Source organism: Anabas testudineus, chromosome 8, assembly GCF_900324465.2.
Source record: "Anabas testudineus chromosome 8, fAnaTes1.2, whole genome shotgun sequence".
Classification (NCBI taxonomy): Eukaryota; Metazoa; Chordata; class Actinopteri; order Anabantiformes; family Anabantidae; genus Anabas; species Anabas testudineus.
Window position 1 is genome coordinate 13747420 of NC_046617.1, and position 21085 is coordinate 13768504.

General features: G+C 40.3%; 1 protein-coding gene across 3 annotated transcripts in view; it reads left to right on the top strand.

The window, feature by feature from the left end:
* prkar1b (protein kinase, cAMP-dependent, regulatory, type I, beta) overlaps nt 1-15059 on the top strand; it is a 54022-nt gene extending 38963 nt beyond the window's left edge. For all 3 annotated transcript variants that reach the window (XM_026362216.2, XM_026362227.2, XM_026362234.2), the window contains 4 exons: nt 3245-3305; nt 5700-5821; nt 12430-12511; nt 13660-15059. In XM_026362216.2, the coding sequence (XP_026218001.1) occupies nt 3245-3305; nt 5700-5821; nt 12430-12511; nt 13660-13832 (438 nt within the window). In that variant the 3' untranslated portion in view covers nt 13833-15059. The remainder of the gene's footprint in view (nt 1-3244; nt 3306-5699; nt 5822-12429; nt 12512-13659) is intronic.
* Nucleotides 15060-21085: the final 6026 nt, after the last annotated feature.

Genomic DNA, 21085 nt, shown 5'->3' on the forward strand with positions numbered 1-21085 from the left:
CCCTGTTCAACTAAATACTTCCTCAAATGTTCCTAACACCTTATTCCAAATAAATTAGATAGCCTCCAATTAACCTTGTAACCACCCGTGTGCATCTAAGCATTTACCAGAAGTAAAAACTCTGGTCTGTGTCAAACTATTTGAATCCACAGAGATGCAAGAAGGTTTGTGTTTGGACCTTCCAGCTCAGTGTGAAGTTGGCACTAGCTTGCCTAGCACTCATGTCACCTCTTAAGCACATAGTTTAACTGAGGGCACAATATGCCCTGGTAACCCTTCTTTGATAGGATTCTCTCTCCCTTTCTCTCATTCCCTCATTTTCTTTCCAGCAGCAGTAGGAGGGGAGACGGGGTGAAGCAGAATTCAATTATGTAAACCTGTAGTTAATTATTGATGTCAGTGATTTGTAAAGCTGTTTTTATAAATTGTGGTATTCTGGCAGCATCTCAGGCCAACACAATGAGCATTCTCTCTGTGTCTAAGCATGTGTGTGCGTTCCCCAGTAAAATTGTGCCGACTGCCTGTGTCTGCAGCTAGTTAGGAGCTCAGGAAGGTGAGCTGCTGCTGTTCCTTCACTTGCACATCTGCTTTTCTTCTGTCTTGTGTCTCCAAATTATAAAACAAATAAATCAGATTTGACACAATAGTTTCTTAATATTACTCAGATAAATAATATCAAAAAGTTATGTTAGGTTCCAGCTTCTCAAAGGCTGACAATCCTTGCTTTTCTGTGTTTTAAATAGCTTAAAATTGAGTATTTTTTGATTGTGGACAGCAATTAATAAAAATAATTACCTACTTATTTGATAAAGAGAACAACAGCTACTTCAAGCTTTTTCTAGATTCTTGTGCCTCTGAAGACATGGCCTGTACCTTATACCACCACCTAATGGTAAAAGTGACATGTAAAATCCTCATCATCAAAGAAGGTCTTGAAGGAGTCTGAACCACTGGGCGTATTAATGACAGTTTATGTAACACTAGGAAGACAGGGATCTTGTCATGTAAAACCAGAGACAAGTCAGCCCTTCAAAACCAAAACTGCCTTCTCCTTCTTATCCAGGAGATCATTGAGTAAACAGTGTAATATCATTCATAAATACATGGGTTCCATTATGTTGCCGTCAATCATACATACAATACCTATCTTGTTGTGTCACCTTAGTATTTAAACACAGCTCCAGGCAAAGCCATCAACAAACTAACACACCACTGTCAACAAACAACACAAGACGAAAGTAGACAAGAAGAAATGATATCAAAAAATGAATGGGAGGGAGTGTATGTGTTTCGATTTGGACAGAGATGAAGGTGATGGGGATGGGGTGTATGTTGCGGTTGGTTTAGTCTGGCTTTGCTCCACACCTCAACTCTTTGATGATTCAACCTCAAAGACAGCGAGCAGACACAGAGACTGGTTCATCTTCAACCACAGGAGGAGCACAACACATTAGGACCAACAGGAGTAAGGGAGTTTTGTACATAAAACATATGCCCAGGCCCTCCCAAGTAGACTGGAAGGACAAGGACAGATGTAAAAGGAACGCAAAGATAAAAAAAAATGTGCACCAGCAACAACAAAAAAAAAGATAACTTGAAATTTTAGAATGAGAAATGAGAAAGTATAATTTTCATTCCATCCACCCCAGTAGATGTTACTGACATCACACTGACCCACCCTCCTGCCTCCAGTCGCATAAATTAAGCCTGTAGTGCAATATAATGTTATGTACACATGGTAAGCCTTTAAGCACAGCAAGCCTGTGTGAGGAGCTCTATGGGGCTCTACACAATCAGGAGACCAACCCCACATCTCTGTGGAAGATCAAGTGCATGTGTGTGTGTGTGTGTTTGTGTGTGTTTGTTGGCGTGTGTGACATTGTGTTGGAGGTAGAGTATACATCTGTGAGGGGTTGTATTTGATATCTTAGTAAGCATGAAGTTTCGTCTCTGCAGACACAGCAGCGAAACATAAGTGGCAGAACTAAAAACAGACTGCATGCACCGCACACACTCTTTCTGCCTGCATACACATTTACACACACACATACACTCGAATCGTTTATCCAGGAGGGAGGCGATGCAGACTCAAATTCCTTTAATCAAGTTGTTTACGATTTAGAGTTTGACGTTGGCTCACTTGGGAACATTTTCTCCCCTTTTAAGACAAAATGTGAAATTATATGAAATTAGAGGCAGCAACGGGACTCAGGCACTTATGCACTAAAGACACCCCAAGCCTCAATATATCATTTCCATATGCAAAGGCAGACACATGGCAGACGAAATTGTCTCTCCTCACTCTCTCTTTTTTCTCTTTATGATCCTGTTCTTTCTGAGTGACTTTATGCAATAAAGGTGGGGAAAAAAGGAAAAATGCAGTTAGAGAAGGGGTCCTCTGGGTTTAGACTTGTCAGGAAGCACCTGATGTTCATGGCAGAGGCAGAAAGGGGAAAGTCCCCTGCCTGGTGGGTGGGGTGGGCCACACACACAGACACACACGTGCTATGAACATTACCACACAGCTCATACATACCTCCAGTATGACCCCATGAACTATCGATTTCTTAATTATAGTAATATATCATAGTTATTATATTATTATATATATATAATAGCTTTTTTTATATTTTTGACTCTTATAGCTTGGTGGTTTTGTTACGTTTAAAGAACAATTGTGACATATGAAGGTCTTTTATTGTATATGATGTGTGAATGACTGATATTCATCCATGTGGGCAAATAAAACCTTCACTAAAAAGAAAAGCTGTGAGTGTGAAAGAAGAAAAAGAGAAATATTGCACATACCACATAAAACATAATGACAAGAAAGGTGTAATGAGTGGGAAAATCATCCTCAGAGAGGAAAATCTTTTGAATTAATTTCTCAGTTTGAACTCTGTCACAACAAACAAGTTTTTGTGCAAGGTTTTCTTTGTAGCAGTCCCCCAAAGTGGTAATTATTTAAACTTGTTCTGATAAGAGCTAAAGTATGACACAGCATGAGATAACCTTTCAAAAGCAAGAGTTTTAGTTGGTGTAACTGTGAAAAATACTTATTCTTAGAAGTGAGCTATTATGGTACCGCACTGCAATAAATCAGTCCTGAAACCAAGGCATAATGATCACGATATTTTGCAGAATTATCACAATTATAATTCTTCCACAGATGTACAGTGTCACCATGCAATTTCATAGAGTTTGGGTCACATAGTAAATGTGCCTCCTCTATTTTCTTTTACAGGGCAGCACATTGAGGAAGAGAAAAATGTATGAAGAGTTCCTTAGCAAAGTGTCCATCCTTGGTAAGTCTGTGTATGTGAGTGTTTGTGATTAAATTAATTAGTTTTACTTGTTTGTTTCTGTATTTGTGAATATGCTGAAGAATTAGTGTGTAATTAGAAACAACAGGTCAGAGAGTGCAACATATACTGTAGATTAGCTCATAAACATAAACACAGACACACGTTGTCACACAAGGGCCATAACTAAGTAAGGTCTGTGTGTACAGTCCTAATCCCCTCGCACAGTTCATACTAAAGCCAGTCACACTCTGTAATGTCGTTGTGTGGACAATTGAAGAATAGGGAGTTAAGCTAAGCCTCTCTTTCCCACTGGAATTTGAACACCAGGCTACACAGACCACAGAGTATGGAGGAATGGCGAATGAGATTCATTCAAAGTTCCAAAACGAGTTGCAATTGGAACTGACATCTCATCTCTTTCCACTTGATCGTGTGTGTGTGGTGTATAGAGTAAGGCCATGCCCCCTGTACAGAGTTATTAGCTGGCTGAGTAAACACATACACTCAATTCAGGTCTTGAGAGAACGTCTGTGCAAGGTCCGCTCTCCTTTCATTCACCTCCTTTCTTCTGCGCCTCCCTTTTTGACAGCCTTGTCGAGGCCTGTATTCAAACGGTCCCTCTCCGAAGTGCTTTTCCTCTCCTCATTCTTCTTTATGTCGCTCTGCTTCTCTGCACTACCTCTTTGAATTGGAGGAGGGGTAGGAGGCGGGAGTGTTTTTGTTTGTCTTTGATTTTTAAGATAGCCACGAAATTGGGTACAAGCCCTTGATGTCCTAAAGTGAAGGGGTAAAAACAACATGCTCTTTGTCACACACACACACAGTCTTTCACACCTCAGTGTCCCTTCCTTGTGTGTGTAATATGCATGTGTGCAGCAAGGTGATCCAAGTGGGTGCAGGCTTTGCGGAGCGTGAAATGTAGGTTCTTTAGTCAGCACGTTTGTGTATCATGTTACTTACAGCGCTGTTAAGGATCAGCTCTATAGGACCTGCCGCTTTAGTTTGCAGCCAGACAGAGGACATCCATCTGGGGCTGGTAGACACCGTGGCCCCACCAGAGGGGACACTGGACACCTCCAAACCACCAGACATCACCTTAGTTAATCCTAAGAATATACACATTTACACACACATACACACACACACACACTCAAATAGACACACTGGGATCAGTTACTGAACACATTGGGAGACAATGGTCTCAAACAACGGGTTTTACGCCTCTAACTCATGTCTTAGTCAAAGTGAAACACTGAATCATTCTTTTATCTAGACAAAGCTAAGGAGAGCAAAGGGAAACAAAGCTAAAGAGCTAAAGATGATGAGTGTTTTCACTGCAGGTAAGTCACATTCCAAACACATATATGGACAGTTAAGATTAGACAACGGTAATCCACTGAATTGTGAAAGGAACATAAGCTCATTTGGTAAGTCTTCTAGGTGGAGATATATCAGTGAGTCCTATTTCTAAAAATCCATCTGAGTTGCTCAAAAGTCCTCTGGTTGCAAGATTTTTCCCAATGAAGATCGCCTGTGTTTTCGGTTTCTGTGTGAATACCAACAGCTTCTAGAAATATCCCGGGTTAACCACGTCACTGTACATGTGGTTGGACAGTCGGAAAGAAAGCTGTCGCCACTGGTTCTCAAGATCAACAAAACTGAAAAAGATAGACCTTATCATAGGTTTTGTCAGGACTCATTTACAAATGGTCCATTTACTGCAAATTTTGAAATATAAATATCTTTTTAAAGGTTTCACATACATACATACCTTATTTTAATATTTGTTTATTAGTATTTAAATATATGTTTAAAACACTGTAATAGTGAATCTTCCTAGTTTTGTATGTTTAGCTCAGCCACACTGGTTTCACATTGGTTTGCACTGACCTTTATATTTATTTGATTAGTTATGCTTTAAGTACATTTTGTACATATTCACCTTTACATGTACTATCCAGATGCTCTTATCTACACCAATTTACCCTCTCATCCTTACTGTCTTGGGGATAAAGGTCTTAATCTTTCTATTATGGCACGGTAAAACCTGAATTAACCTCAAAGATGACAGCACTCTGTCACCACACCCAAGAATCTGTAAAACAGAGATTTAGGGGTTAGTTTCAAGGTGTCTTAGCTTCATGAGGCCTCATAATGAGAGGGAGGGGAGACAGGGGGATCTGACAGGGGGACCAGTAATGGTCCCTGATGAATGACTGGATTAGCCTGAGGCTGGAGTTATCATTCTCACCAGCTTACAGGACTTAAGCAAGAAACACCCTCTCAGACCATGAAACATAAAAAATCCACCTTTGTATTCCTGATATTGCTTTGATCACTGAAAGCCACACACATTTGATACCAATCCATACTGTATGCGTTTTTCATTGCCAGAATCCTTGGATAAGTGGGAACGTCTGACTGTGGCGGATGCTTTGGAGCCCGTTCAGTTTGAGGATGGAGAAAAGATAGTGGTGCAAGGAGAACCTGGCGATGATTTCTTCATTATCACAGAGGTGAGTCTGTATGCGTGCTTGCTTGAAAAATTGTGAGTTTTATGAGACTCTTTGTACTGAGTTTTGTAGAAAAAGTAGTAGCACCACAAGTAAAATAGTATGTGTGGTAACTTGGTAACTGTCACATTTCCTGTGCACTGTATTTGTTGACATAAGGGGCCCACAGACTATATATGGTATGATGACATGTACATCAGCTGTATCATCATGCAGAGATGTTGGTGGGCTCGAAACTGATCCCAGTTTATTGCCACCAGCAGACAGACTATATGAAAACCTACTGTGCAAAGAATAGACCCCGTCAAACTGCAGGCTTTGTGAGGCTGGAGCCCCTGGTGTAGCTTCTCGCAGGGCCCCTGCCTGTCATCCTACCACACTTTTGATTAACTCCATACTTACACAGCCTTCGCCAGGGTCAAGTCAAGAGGATTCTGTCTAGAGGGGGTGGGGTTGCAATCTGCTGTCATTTCGTTCTTACCTCCCTCTTTCTCCTCTTGTTCTTAGTCTTACATATAGGTTAGTCTGTCTCACATTCTCACTCTGTCAGTTACTATATCCAACTTATCTACAGTATGTCCATCAATAGTCCATATGAACAGTGCAGTGGCTATAGTGCAGTGGGAGTGGTTAGGTGTGGCTAAGCCAAAGTGTGCTGAGTGATGTATCACTCTTCATCCTTGTTTTACTCTCTATCTGCACCCCTCCAACACAGCACTCCTCTTCACCATCTCCAGCCTTTTCACATTTTTTTCACTCACCTTGTGATACCTCTTTTCAAATATACAGTTTGTTTTTAATGTGACATTTTTTAGGTTGTTTTAGTGCAAATGCAGCAAAAACGTTAAGGTTTGGCTTGTTCAAATCCTTTTTTAATTTCTTGAACAGTGTAGACAATCAGACAATGCTGAACTGAAGACAAATGCAGTATGGTACTGAAAGAACATAACAAGGAAAAATATTGAAAGGAGGCCTCAGTGTGCAAAGAATTCAGATATAAATCTGAATAAAAGTAAGTCAGTCACCTACATGAAGACTGTTGAGACTTAATGTAACTTTAGATAACCAGTGTTTTTTGTGTGCACAAATAAAATGTATGGGCAAATGCTAAAAGTTAGAACACAATGTAACACAAGCAGAGAGGAGTCAAGTTCAGCAACCTGACTCAGCAGCACAGGTTATACAGAAACATCTATTTAAGACTAAATAAGGCTATAATAGCAAGTGAACAATGATGCTTCAAGGCTTATGAATTCAACATAAAGTAAGAAATGTGTTGAAGTTTGATGTTTTATTTCATCTTTTCAAAGGTTTCATGTTTGCTACAGCATGAAGCCAGTCAACAAAAATGTGTTCCTTTCCAAATATTTATAGACTGCACTATATATATTTTTCACAAACACCTCACATTATCTGACCAGTGTTGGTTGAGTTTGAAGCCTCCCATTGGAGCCTCCTGAAGCTGCAGAAATCCCTTAACAGCAGTTTGACTATGCAAAAAAATGAACCAAATTGGGGTTTAGGGCACAAATATAGCAGTTAGCAATGCATGACTCATCAATCTGAGACTGAGAGATCCCAGAGAAGCAAAAGGCAAAATATGCAGAAGAATCTGGGGGATTATAGGATGGAGAGACAGACAAAAGAGGGTAAGAAAGACAGAAAGGCAGTCATAGTAAACAGAGAGTCACACTAAACATGTTTAAAATTTTAAAACAAGCAGTAGGGGCACCTTTACAACTCTTCCAACTTATCCTGAACAGTCCCTTTAATCGTTGCTGCACTCCCTTTAATTTCATCACCTAATAGTATAAATCTCTCTCATTCCTTTTTATTGTCTATTTTTCCATTTTCCTCTAAGCTCTCTTTCACTCCATCCCCCTCTCTCTCTCTCGCTGTCTCTCATACAGCAAGGCCTGACTTTCCCAGAGCAGGGTGGACTGGTGGAATGTGTGTTGCTGACTTTCACACAGGGTCAGGAGACACAGCCTCCCGAGAGGGAAATGAGAGAGTGAGAGAAAGAGAGAGAGAAAGAGATGAGTCAAAAGAGGCAGGGAGGGACATATGGCTTACAGGGGAGGTTGATTCGAGAAGGACCACAAGCACTGTAAAGAGAGAGAGAAGGGTTTTATGTGAGCTTGTTGCAAGTTCAGGCTCACCACAACTCTCTGCACTCACCAACTTTTCATCTAGCGAGTCTTTTTCTTCTTCTTCTTCCTTCTGTCAGAGATTTGTTCACTCAAAACCCTCACATTTCTCTCATTAAAACCCACGTCCCTCCCTCTTATCTGTCTCTGGGGATTTGCAAAAGGGACATATAGAGACATCACTTTCTTTGCCACGCACACTATACAAACAAACCCTTACAGAACTCCAGGGTGGTGAAAACTCTGCCTTCCTTCAGGGCTTAATGAGTACACTCACCTAACGTAATGCAAGATGAGACTTCAACTTCAACAAAAGAACAAAAGAGGGACCCAGATTTTGCTATCTTATAAATAAAGTAATAAAAACTGAAGATTACTTTATTTTGGCATCCACTGTAATTAGTTGTGGGTCTCATGATCATAATTAATAAATTACATTTACGATTTATTATTTTTCCTGACAGAAGGACAGAAAAGTCTACATTCACCTCGATAATGTAAGAGATCATCTGCTGATCTACAATGCCAATTAAGCTATTTTCAGAGTGATTCAAAGTGTTTCTGTTGGCAGGAAATGAAGTCATTTTTTTCTACTTATTTTTAATCTTTAGCTCATTCCATGTCAAAATGAAAAAGTCCAAGTGAAGTTATTAGTCATTAATGTTACAGTCAGAGTTTAGTTGTTTTTTGTCTTTTTTTGTCTTTCAGATTTATGACTCATTTATGTCTCCTGCCAGTTTGTGTAATAACTCTTACTCCTCCAGTCAGTCGTCTAAACAGCAACTCAACGTGGTAACTCATATTTGTCCTTTAACCTCACTCTAAAATAATCACACAGGAAGGGTCTAAAGGGTCACACTGGGTCACGGAGCTGTCTATGTGTTATTGACAATATATCACCCGTTACTGTAACCTACATGTATACATAGAAATGCAATTCTGCTAATGGCACTTAATACTGATAGACTGAAGATCAATGCGGTTAATGAACGAGGTCATTTTTCACCATATATGTTCATATGTTCAACCATATGGTGAACATAGGTAGCAATTTACAGGTCTTAATTCTGTTAAACTGATTTTGAGTCATCTTTGTTTGAAAGAAAGTCATCCATAGGCCATTTGTGGTATGTATGCATGTGTGTTAGTGTTTTAGTGAGAAGGTGCAGACACTGCTGGTGCTGGGTGGCCTTGCGAACAGGCTACTCAGGATATCACCTTTCTTCCTTCGTCTGCTTGTGCCTCTCTGACCCGCTCTCTCTGTGCCTGTTGTTGATCCAATGGTTGTTACTTCCTCTGTACAAGACACTACATTTTGACATGTTGCCACGAGCCAAGTCGCTACGCTCTGCGTGTGGTATGTGTTTAGGTATGTGTGACTAGTGGTAGAGTACATACTGGTAGTTCATTATTAGGTTGGATAATTTCTTCCTGCTGCACAAGCTGTCTCACAATCATACTTACTAGATAACTCTGTTACTTCTTTACACAAATTGTCATTCATACACATTTTGTGCCTGTCCCACTCCTACTTATCTTTGCCATTTCTTTGCACCCTGTGTCTGGTAGCATGGTGAGGAGGATCTGAGTGTTTATAAAAGAAATATCTGTGGAGCAGAGCACTGCCCCTGGAGTGGTACATTGTGAGATTGTTATCTAGACCACACTGGATAAGGCCTGTTTCACGAATTAACTACTGTACTTGATGGTGCTGCGCTGTTTCACTTTGTTTGTTTGGACATGAATGGAAAGGAGAGGAATCAACTGGTTGTAAACACAGGAGTTACAACGCCCCACCTCCCTCATTCCCTCTCCATTCACATCTCTTTCTTTGTTTTATAGCACTTTACCACTCAAGCTGAGTGTGTTTCATTAAAAGTGGCTGCTGCTTTCTTTGTGCCTGAGATTACACATGGTAGAAAAAGTGGTATAATTGTGTACTGTATATGTTTATATATGTTTCTCTGGTCACCTTATGAAAAGTGAATGTAATTAGTTTCACTTGTAAGTCGTTTTGGCTAAAAGCATCTCCCAAATGACTAAATGTAATGTATATGTATGTTCACTCAGTAATCATGGTTTGCATTTCTGTTGTGATTTCCTACATGATTTTCTTTCAGCTGAGGTTTCACTGTACTAAGATAGGCACTGCAGCTACTTCTCTGATCCATCTGGATGTTGTGCATGGGATTGTCAGTGCACTGTATAATGGTCTCTATGCTTTTCTGTGTGCCTTTCTCCAACTTAGTGTCCAGGTGTATACCTAGATATTTGTAGGCTGGCACCACTTCAATGTCCACAAATGCTGACTGGATGAGGAGGGGATTTAGACCTTCAAAAATCACCTACCACTAGTCTAGTAACCTTGTTTGTCTTCATGCTATGTTCACATAGAGGCTTAAATGTCATAGAGTATGCCATGAAAAGACATTCTTGTCACCATAGCAGCATTTAAGTCAACCACAAAAGCAAACTATGAAACACCAGCCTTTTCTCTGCTGCTCTGCTTCTGATGTATCTTATAAGATAAGTTTGGCAGCTACCTGGGTGATACGTTCAGCTAATTGGGATGGGTAATCTTTATTCTGCATTAAATTAATGTAATAAATAACAGTCACCACTGATGACTTTAGCATGTAACTGCAAGATAACATAAAAAATACAAATAAATATATATTATACATTTATATATAGTTTCAGCAGCTGTCTCTCAACAGAAATCTGTTGGAAGGATTAAATGTCACCACTATATTGCAGCAATTTAGCAACTTCCAAAATGCAATATCCAAGTGTATGTAACAAAGATTTTTTTTCAGACTTTTGTTATAATGTCTCGCAGTTGCCAACTTCTATATGCACAGCATCTTTTTTAGGGAACTATCAAGAGTGACCACTGACTAAATGAGTAAACACACTTGTCAACACTCTCTTTACTCTCACCACCACATTCACCTATATTTAGGTACGGTATCACTGCTCTACTTTAAATGCTATATTCACACTGCAGTGTCGCGTGTGTGGAGGTCATGACATCAGAACATAGTTTGGCCAGATATGAGATGGAAGTGATGCTCATACAGTATTTTCCACTTACTTAAACTGGAGTTCTCACTTTTCCACAGTTCATTTTAAGCACAAACTCCCTCCATCACACACATCCCTTTCATTAAAATACAGCCTCACCTTTGTGTGCCTGCAATGAGCTGCTGGCAGTTTTGAGCTTCTCATTAAAGCTCATTATATTCATATTTAGCATAATTTGCTTCGTCAGCACAAGGAGCAGAGAGAGAGCAGAGAAGGATTAGAGACAGTGAGAAAGTGCTGGAACGGTCAAGTTTATTTTGCAACGTGGACCAAGACAAGCTGGGAACTGATTTTTTACTTGCTAACAATTATCTCTAGCACATGTAAATGTCAGTTAACACTGAAAACACACTTTCTAATTCTGTCTAAACATATACTTGCCAAGCGTATTCTCCATCACACACAACCATGTGTTTTCTTATTGTTATTACATGTTATTACATTTAATAGGAAGTTGAGTACAGCTCCAAATACTTTGTGTATGCGCATATGCACATATGCCCTTTCACAAAGTTTATCACCAGCTGCAAGATACAACAACATGAACTGTTAGGCTCATGTGAACGGAAATCAAATTTCCTCCCTTATACTTTTTAGATGAGTCACACACACAGCAACCAGCAGGCGATGGTAATATGCGTAGCATGGTTGGTCATAGAGTCCAGTCCGTCTGTCCAGCAGACCTCAGCTGTTGGACTCTGCTGAATTTCTCACTGTTTGTGTTTCTTCTGTGCATTTATTTGTTTTGTTTATTTCTTTTTTTTTTTTTTGTTATTGTTACCTGGTTGTGTGTGTAAAGCAAATGCCTAATATACCATGCGAATTAGCAAGGTGATAGCTATAATATGATTTTTGGGTGTGCTCATGAGATGTAGTGCGCATGTGTTTTTGTGTTTTGGGGTGAGTTAGGGACACAATATTGGAGCTCCCATAGTCTTGGAAAATGGTGTTGTTTCCATTTTGTGGATGAATGTTGATAGGGGGGGATTATGTTATGGAGACCCTGAGGAATCATTTCAGGCTCTAATGGACTTAGATGTTTGTATTTATTACACTCTGGAGGACATAAAGCAGAACCAATCACATTTTGTATCACGTACCCCGCTGGAATATCTGTGTGTTTCGTGTTTCTGCTCGTACACGTCCTAAAAAACAGGTGTCAGTCCCACAGAAAAGTGGACTAAATCCTGTGCACCTGTGTTCTTATGAACCAAAGGAATTTCTCCTCAACTTAATCCTCCTGATGATTTTCAACCCTTCGCTAAATAACTCCTCCTTTTCTCTTTCCAACCCCCTCCTTCCCTCCATTGTTTAACTCATCTTGTTCCTTTTCTTGTCTCTCTGTCTTTTATTTACTTCAACTCTCCTTTTTTTCTCCAGGGAATAGCCTCTGTTCTGCAACGCAGGTCTGACAATGAGGAGTATGTGGAAGTTGGACGCCTCGGACCCTCTGACTACTTTGGTGAGTAACTGTGGTCTGACGAAACCTTTTCCTTTTCCAAATTGGCACATAAAACAAAAAGCTGTCAAAACAGTTTCTATAAAAAATACATTTTTATTTTTAAATTTATATTTTAGCATTACAAATTTGTGCAAGAACAAACACAAAAAAGATTCACTGCACTGAGGTATAGATTTCTTAGATTTAACATTCAAATTTTAAGAATTGTATGTCATATAAAAACCATTGTCTCCTCATGTCATAATGAAAATAAGTTTCCATATCCAACCAAAGGTTTAACATTTAACAAACTAGAACATGTGATTTTTGCTTGTGCTTGGAATGAAAACAAAATATCTTCAAATGGCCTGTCTTAGCATCATTGATTTAGCTCTTTTCTCCATGAATTGGCTTCCCATGTTGGATCTGCTTGTTGCCAGTCTACTGTCTCCAAAAAACAGATTTTCAAGATGGAAAAATTAAAACTAAGCAGACAAGCAGACAAACATAAAATATTGTCACTTGTTATAATCGTGTTAGAAAGCTTCAGAATTATTTATTAAGTTGTGATACATGAATGAAATTTAATTTAATTATACAAGCATCATTCACATTAAATAGAACTCAGTTTTCTGAAAAGTTGTGATACTGCGTAAAATGTAGTATTTGTGTAGTTTTAACCTTTATACACCATTCCAAATGTATAGTTAATATTACAAATGCATCATAGCAAATATGAAGATTTTAAATCCTATAAAAATTCATATATCTCCATTTTGAGTTTGATAACACAACAAATTTCACATTTCTTTTTTGGAGGCTTGTATTGCATTATCTCTTCTTTTAAGACCCTAAGCATTTGAAAACTGAGGAAACAGTTACTGCTGTTGAAAGTTAGATATTTTCCTAAATGGCTTAATATAGGATTTAGGCTGCTCAACAGCCTTCTCATGTCCTATCTATTTTTTTGTTCTTCAGTTCTTTAATCTTTTCATGGCCCTGGCCAAACCATTTTCAGCATATTGCAGGCAACACATTTTCAATCAAATTTCTCAGTGTTGTAATAGCATAATGTATTTAATAAAACGTTTTTAAACATCCTTCAAATAGTGTTTATTTAAAATTGTCAAACTGATTCTTCTCTCTTTCTTTTTTTCCTCCACCTACAGGTGAAATCGCCCTGCTGTTGAATCGTCCCAGGGCAGCCACCGTAGTTGCACGTGGTCCGCTCAAGTGTGTCAAGCTGGACAGGCCCCGCTTTGAGCGTGTGCTGGGGCCATGTTCAGAAATCCTCAAGAGGAACATTCAGAGATACAACAGCTTCATCTCTCTTACCGTGTGACAGGTCGGCCCCTCTGGGCACCACCAGCAGGGGTGGGCAACATCAGCATCAGAGTTTTGTCAGTGGGTGGGAAAGGGTGAGGATGCGGAGTTAGAGAGTTTTACATTCACCATGACAGGACGCTTCTTTCCTGCCTTTTTTCCATTTTGCGTGTTTCTTTATTTCAATCTTGTGCACCTTGACTTGACCTGTGCTGTCACATAGCTTTATGTCAAAAACAACATGCAGGAGTGTAAAAAATAAGAGTGAGGACAGAGATCATTCAGCTTATGACATATGTAAATTAGTCTTATATACAGTGTGTCAGCTGTGAATGACGCATGCTTCTGAACTGGCAGAAAATGGCGATTGTACTTTCATTAATTTATGAAGTGTGGGGAGAAATTCAGGAAACACGAAGGACGTAAATCATGTTTATGTAAAGCGCTGGCTGTGGTTTGCCTTTTTTTTCACTTATGTGTGGTGCCATTTCTTTCTAGGTCACATCAGACCTGCACTACACTACACAGTTCCCTAAAACATAGATAAAAAGAAAAACACATTTTTGGCTGTTTCATTTTAGTGCTTCTTAAGTGTGCATTTACTGCTGTTGTTAGAGGCAGTGATATGTTGAGTTAAGATTTTAATATTATGTGGTGTGTGTCAGCCAGATGAACTGACAAGTTGCTTTTTTCACTAGAAATCCTCTCGCTTTCCGATATTCCCTGCAGCGGTTCATTCTGATTTGTGAGCTGTGGTATTCCAAAGGTGCAGTAGTTTTATCAGTCCACTTCAGATACACACAAGCAGAGTCTGAAAAACACTGACATGACACACACACAAACATATTTATATATTCCTACATTGTCTCAGGACTAAATAAATCTTCAACACACATACACACACGACTTACCTGATGCTTTTTAAACCTGATTTTGTTCGATGTTACATTGCTAGATGAAAGCTTTTGCACCATTTTAGAGTTTGTAATGTTGGGTCAAAACAGGAGTGTGATTTAGTTGTTTTTAAAACTCCTGTTTGAAATATATTAAAGAGGTAAAAAAAATATACTTGTGTTGCATTCCTTTGATCTACTGTAATCTGTCAATGCACAACTGACCCAGCAACTGATATTGTATAAAACGAGACCTCAACAGAGTCTTTCTGTATTCTCTCACTCTGTATCTCTTTATTTCACTTACCAAACCATCTTGAGCAAATAAAGATAAGCTTCTGAAATCCTTTTGATTTGACTTGTAATATATTCTTGATCACTCCCTCCTTGTCCCACTGTGAATGTGACTCATTTTCACATTCTTTGCCTTTCTTTCCCAACTTCTGCTTCCCTACTCTACTCTGTGAAGCAGAGAAAGGTTTTTCTGGCTCCCTCCACACTTCTCTGTTTTTCATCCTTCTCACATTAAGCCAAGTGTCAGTCATCCGTCAGTCTGAGCTGTCAGAAAGCCTCAGAGTTCCTCCCAGCCAGTTTACCGCAGTGAACTAAAGCCTCTACAGCTTTGACACATTCCTCTTCATCTTAATGCCCACTAAATCAACTAAGGAATGTGCCCCCAACCCGCTGACATTGAGTTTAGTATACCTCCCAAACACACACACATACACACTCACACATGCACCTTCATCATTTTGACAATATACACTAACACACACTGAGTTCATGCATATGAAGTTTGGAGTTTGTAGCTCAGCGAAACATTTCTCCTCCAAAAGCTTTACGAAGAGAAAAACTTCATATCAAGCAACCTCAGGAGGCTTTGTCCATTCATGACAATGAACCATAAATATGTTCACAGAACAGAACAGTTTTTATACATGTCTGCAAGTACAGCCATTTCCATGTGGCACCTGCTAAATTACATTTTTTGTTTTGGTTTCAGACCACACTGATATTTATGCATCTTAGCTCCATAAGCTGCTTGCTTATTAAACAAACAGGTGGAGAAATACTGTTAGGTCATTCTAGGTAACCAAAAGGAGGATTGATATAGAATAATATATTTTACATAACTGAAGGTTTCTGAAAAGGCCTGTAAATTGAACTTAGAAAAACTGTTTGTGATCTAAGTGACAGGGACTGAACTCTTGTGTCAACAGATCCATCTCTGTGATACCCAAGTGTCATCAGTGGGCAGAGTTTGTGCGACTGAAGAATCTAGGAAGCAGACCTTGAGATGGGATTGTCTTGTCAAACAACGATTGTGTTCATCCTTTCCAAACAAAGCCTTTTTGATAACACTGGTAACACCAGAAGATAAATTTAACCTGAGCTGACCTGAGTTTTTTGTATGTGCATGTGATCATAGTATCTGGTTAGGCAGGGCAATTACTGGGCCATCCTGGGTGGGCCAGTAGGAGAAAAACCTGGCACTGTCACAGAAGCATCAAGACAAAGCCCTGATACTGTGGCACTGTGCCAGTGTGAGATGAACAACCAAGCACACACACCTTTACTAACTTTTAATTTAAGTCACTCAGTTCGGTGCTTGAGTCCAATATAGTCGCATAATCTGTCATACATCTCCTGTGGCCCCGCTGTGCACTGTGAAAGCACTTTTCACCAGCTAAGCTGACATCATTTCAGATAACTGCACTTGCATCAGACAAGAAAAAGGCACAGCCATCACACAGTCAACAACAGCCAATTAAAAAAGACGTTTTAATGCAATAATTACACCTGACAAGAAGCCTGAAAAGTTGATTACAGCCATTAGTATTCACTCAGTTTTATTCACTTTTAAACAAAGCATTCAGTGTTGAGGCTGAAGGTAAAATGTAAGTTATTGTATTTCCACGATCCATGCATTTTGTTAAATGTTCAATTACTTTGTCACTTACAGAACTGAAGAAGAGAGACAGTAATAATAATAATAATAAAAAAATATTATATGCCCAGGCAGAAAGGGAGGGAGGATGATAAAGGTGAGAGGTCTGAGCTTAAATTGCTCTAGTCTACATATTAAGATATGTTCTAATTAGCCTTGGTTAAATTATCTCATTGATTATGTGTAATGACTTCCCATTTGTTACAGAAAGAAATATGTCTTTCCATGTTTTGTTCATATGCACTTTGTTATTCATTATTTCAGACTTGTTTTGTGCTACATTCCTCTGTCCATCTGAGTTTCAGCTGTGTAGGTGTTTCTCGAGTGAGAGTTAAGAGTTCAGAAAATGATCCATTCAGAAAGTGGTCCATGAGAGGAGGAAAGCAACAGTAGCTGGAGGATGAATCACCACAGCTGCACTTCAATCCCCTCTTCCTCCCTGCATCCCCTTTCTCTGCAGCAGTTTGGCTCTGCTACAGTTCCCAGCTACTCCTGTAGTGGAGTAGCTGGGCGCTAACTCAGCTGGTTCAGGGGAGGAGAATAAAGAAGGAGGTTCGGAAAGAGATGAACATGTTGCAGGACAGGACAAGTAATGTAAAAGAATGCTGTGTCAGCTTCACTGACATGGCCTTTAACATGCTCACATTTGGGGTTTAAGAATACTCCTGAGTGATGTGAAGCCCACTAAGATAAATTTTAAAGAATTTATCCCAGCATGGGAAGGTTTTGCCGCTCATTTGTACAACGGCCTCTAACATGCATCCCCCTAAATTCCAAGTTTTATAAAGGATTTCCAAAAATTTACAAGATAAGACGGCTGGGAGTGATTTGGTGTGTGTGTGTGCAGGCTTGCGTGTGTATTTGTTGCATCCCGTAACCAGACACAACCACCCATCGTCTCCCGAGAGGATGTTTTATTTGGTGTTGCATATTTAGATCTGGAACAGTGAGCATAGCCCCTGGGCGTGCAACCCTTATCCTTCTCTCTTTCTCCCTGATTCTCTCTCTTTTGTTTCCTGTGCTCTTCTCCCACTCTCTCTCTCTCTGTTCCCATAGCCGCAATCTCTGCTTCCTTCTACCCTCTTGTCTGGGGGAGATCCAGGCTAATTAAAATGCCTACCAACACTAGGCTTCCACTGAGTCTCCCTGCCTTCTCCCTCCTTCATGATCCCCACACCATGGTGGATAAAAAATCAACCCCCAACTGCCTGCGCTAATGACCAGTGCCTTTGATACTCAGCTCTGTTTTCGTCTCGACATATTGGGTGTGGTGACTTCCAGAGCAGAGTTCACCATGTCTGGCTCGAAACGTGGTCCAGGATCTCATCTCTGTCCGGTCCTGACTTCTGCTGCTCTGATTCTCAAATCTAATTGTAACTTTCTGGGGTCATAGGTCAATGCCCAGGTCTGGTCACAGGTGATTGGGCAATAGTGAGGCTGATGGGATTGAAAGGTTAGGGACGGGAGGGGGTGCCGAGCTGAGGTCAGGGGGAGAAAGAGAGTCAAAATTTGGGTCAGGAGATTATCACAAGGTCTAAGTCAGTAAAACCGCAGCCCCTCTAAGTAGTGACCACTGAATACCTCGGTGTGAGTAATTGTGATACTTGAGCAAAGCAAAACGTTTTTTCTCTGATTCTCTCTCTATAGCAGGAATGCAATGGACATTTCTCTTCCTCATCAAGACCAGGTGCTGACATGGCACAAAATTCAGGTGTGACATGCTAGTAGCAGTTAATGTAGCTGTGAGCCGATTGCCTCAAGCAGAGACGATAAGCAGGCAGATGTCTGGTAAGCTCTGCAGTTTACCATCCATCTGTAGGCTAACTTTACAGATTCCTTTTTCATTTTCAAACAACATGTAATCTTCAGATAAATCTGACACCGACTGAAGTGACATCACTTGAGGCAATTCAAGATTCAGATTTCACCCAGCAACACTTGCCAAGACCAGTAAACCAGGGGAATCTAACGTTTAAGACAATTCTCCGTTAACAATTCCACCATCTTCCTACAGTTATGATCCAACTGAAAGCAATTGAAATTATTTACTTTGAAATCATGTCCTCTTCCTGCTCAAGTCTTTAAAGTAACACATGCTTTGCTGTTTGTCCCAGAAGGACGCAGCCGACTGCCTCAGAGAAAAGAAAGTAGAAAAAGAGAAAGCAAGAAACGAAGGAGGGGATGAGATACAATCTGTTTGTTTTTCTGCTTTTCTTTCCCAAGCTTGTTATCGTTCCTCATTTCCTGCTGGACGACAAGTAAATAATTCACATGTATACATGTACCAAAACACAGGCTTCGTCTCAATTTTGGCCTCAGTTTCAAAGCTATTCCCAGCCAATGGAGTCTTGGTGACTCTCATCCAAACGACGTGTAGAAAAAACAAACAGAAAGGCTGAAATGTTCTGCCGGCATTCTGCATGCATAAGGAGGAAATGGGTCACTAACATTTTTCTGAGTGAGATAGTCCATCATGCACATAACTCCGGCCCATGTCGATCCCGACCCAGCACAATCCATCTCTTTACTTTGACTCTGTCTTCACTCCCTGGGGAGGCAGCTCAGCAATTGTCTCAATTGTTCCTTTTTTCCAGTGCCTCCTGCTCTCTGAGGAATCATCAGCTTTGAGTGCAGATAATAAAAGTATCTGAACCCACATTAGGAAGATGAAAAGATGCAATAAGCAAAAAGCTCTCTGTTGAACTGTTTAGGAAATGGTCTCAAAAGCCCACTCAGATAATGTCAATAAATCTTTGGCTTTGAGGGATTTTGGCGTTTTGCTTCAGGCTCCGGGGATTCCTGCACTTCAGCATCTCTTGTTTCCAAATCAGTTGTCATCCTTTGAGATGTGATGTTCCAAAATGGACTGGGAGTATTGACATCTTCAGTATCTTGTTAAGATCTGGCGTTTTCCCCAGGAATTAATGTGTGTTGGGTTCTATTATGTGGAAGCTTTTCTAAGTCTGTCCTGACATCCCAGCAGATTCATCTCATCCCCCATAACACTACCTGTCAGTGCAGGTGTGCAAAGTCACAAGAAAAAGGCTGTCAAGTGTCTCCTGATTGTCAAGCCAACTTAGAATCCACAAACCCTCCAGCTCCTCCTCAAGGACCCCTGAATTTCAATGTCCCACTTGTACCCTGAGCAATGCCCCGGGGGCAGAGGCAGCGGCTAGGGAGCAGCGTCCACAGGAGTGACCTGGCTCTCCTTAAACCCTGCAGGAATGTGTGGATTTGAGTGAGTGCTGTAACCAGAGAGCACTCTCTCCTATCTTTAAGCCCATAATGGAGCCACTTCCTGTTGATATTCAGTTTGTTGTGATCTTTCTCTGCCTCAGGATTTTGACACTTCATCTTGAGTCCTAGGAGAGGAGGAGGAGAGGTGTTATTATGGTTCTTGACTGTATACAATATAGTGTATAGGCTGGCATCAAAGGACTGGGGATTGGGGTTTTATATACACTGGAAGAACTCCAGCATTTCCAGGTCAATTCTGGGAGGGATGTTCCACTTGTGTTTTATTACTTTCTGCTGTTGAACATTGAGAAAACGGAAGCATGCCAAAATGAAAAAACAGGACTCAGGGCCCACTAACTCTGTTCTATATCTCACTTGCTGTACATCTTTCAGTGTTGGATCCAGATTTGGTACCACTTTTATGGCCCTCAAATAATAACATGAGCAACAAAGCAACCAAAAATCTGCCCCATTGTTTTTTAGAACAGCTGCAGCATTGCTTAAAGGTTTTTGGAGTATTACTTATTAACCACTAATGACTGTTGCTATGATGCATGTGAAACTGCATGCCGAAAAATCATGGTACGGCCCATAACCTGGGCAGGGCTTCTCTTTCTGAGGTAATGTGCCTTTGTGGCTGTGTGGTTGTGTTTAGGAGAATCTTAAATGGCATGGCCAGTAACCAGGTGCAACAAAAAGGACTCTCTAACTGGACTTAATCACCCTTTACTCTAGAGGTTTCTTTTGGTGAAATCTTTGGTTCAGACCTCTCACCTTTATCATCCTCCCTCCCTCGAATTCTTCTTTCCTCTTCACCTTTGTCACAGATAGCTAATGTTGCTCAAGTCAAGCAGAGAAATCTCTCCTTAATCCCCTGTTAAAGAACCCCACCCGCTCCCACATCACCACTATCCATCATTACAACCACCACTAGTCCCCCCATCTTGTGATCCCTATGCCATCAGTGGGGCAGCCCTTGGTTAGTGAAAGACAAGAGGAGAAGGTAGGGTAAATAGCAAAGTGGAAGCCCCATCTGACACGGCAATTGAAGTAATTATGGGCTTATAGGCTCCTAATACATTTCTGAGGACAGCTTTGTGTGTCCCCTATGAGAATTAGCTTGTCTGTCATGTAGCAATGTAAAGATGACTTGTCATTTGGCCCAGGAGTGATCCATTTTGCTTATAATATCGT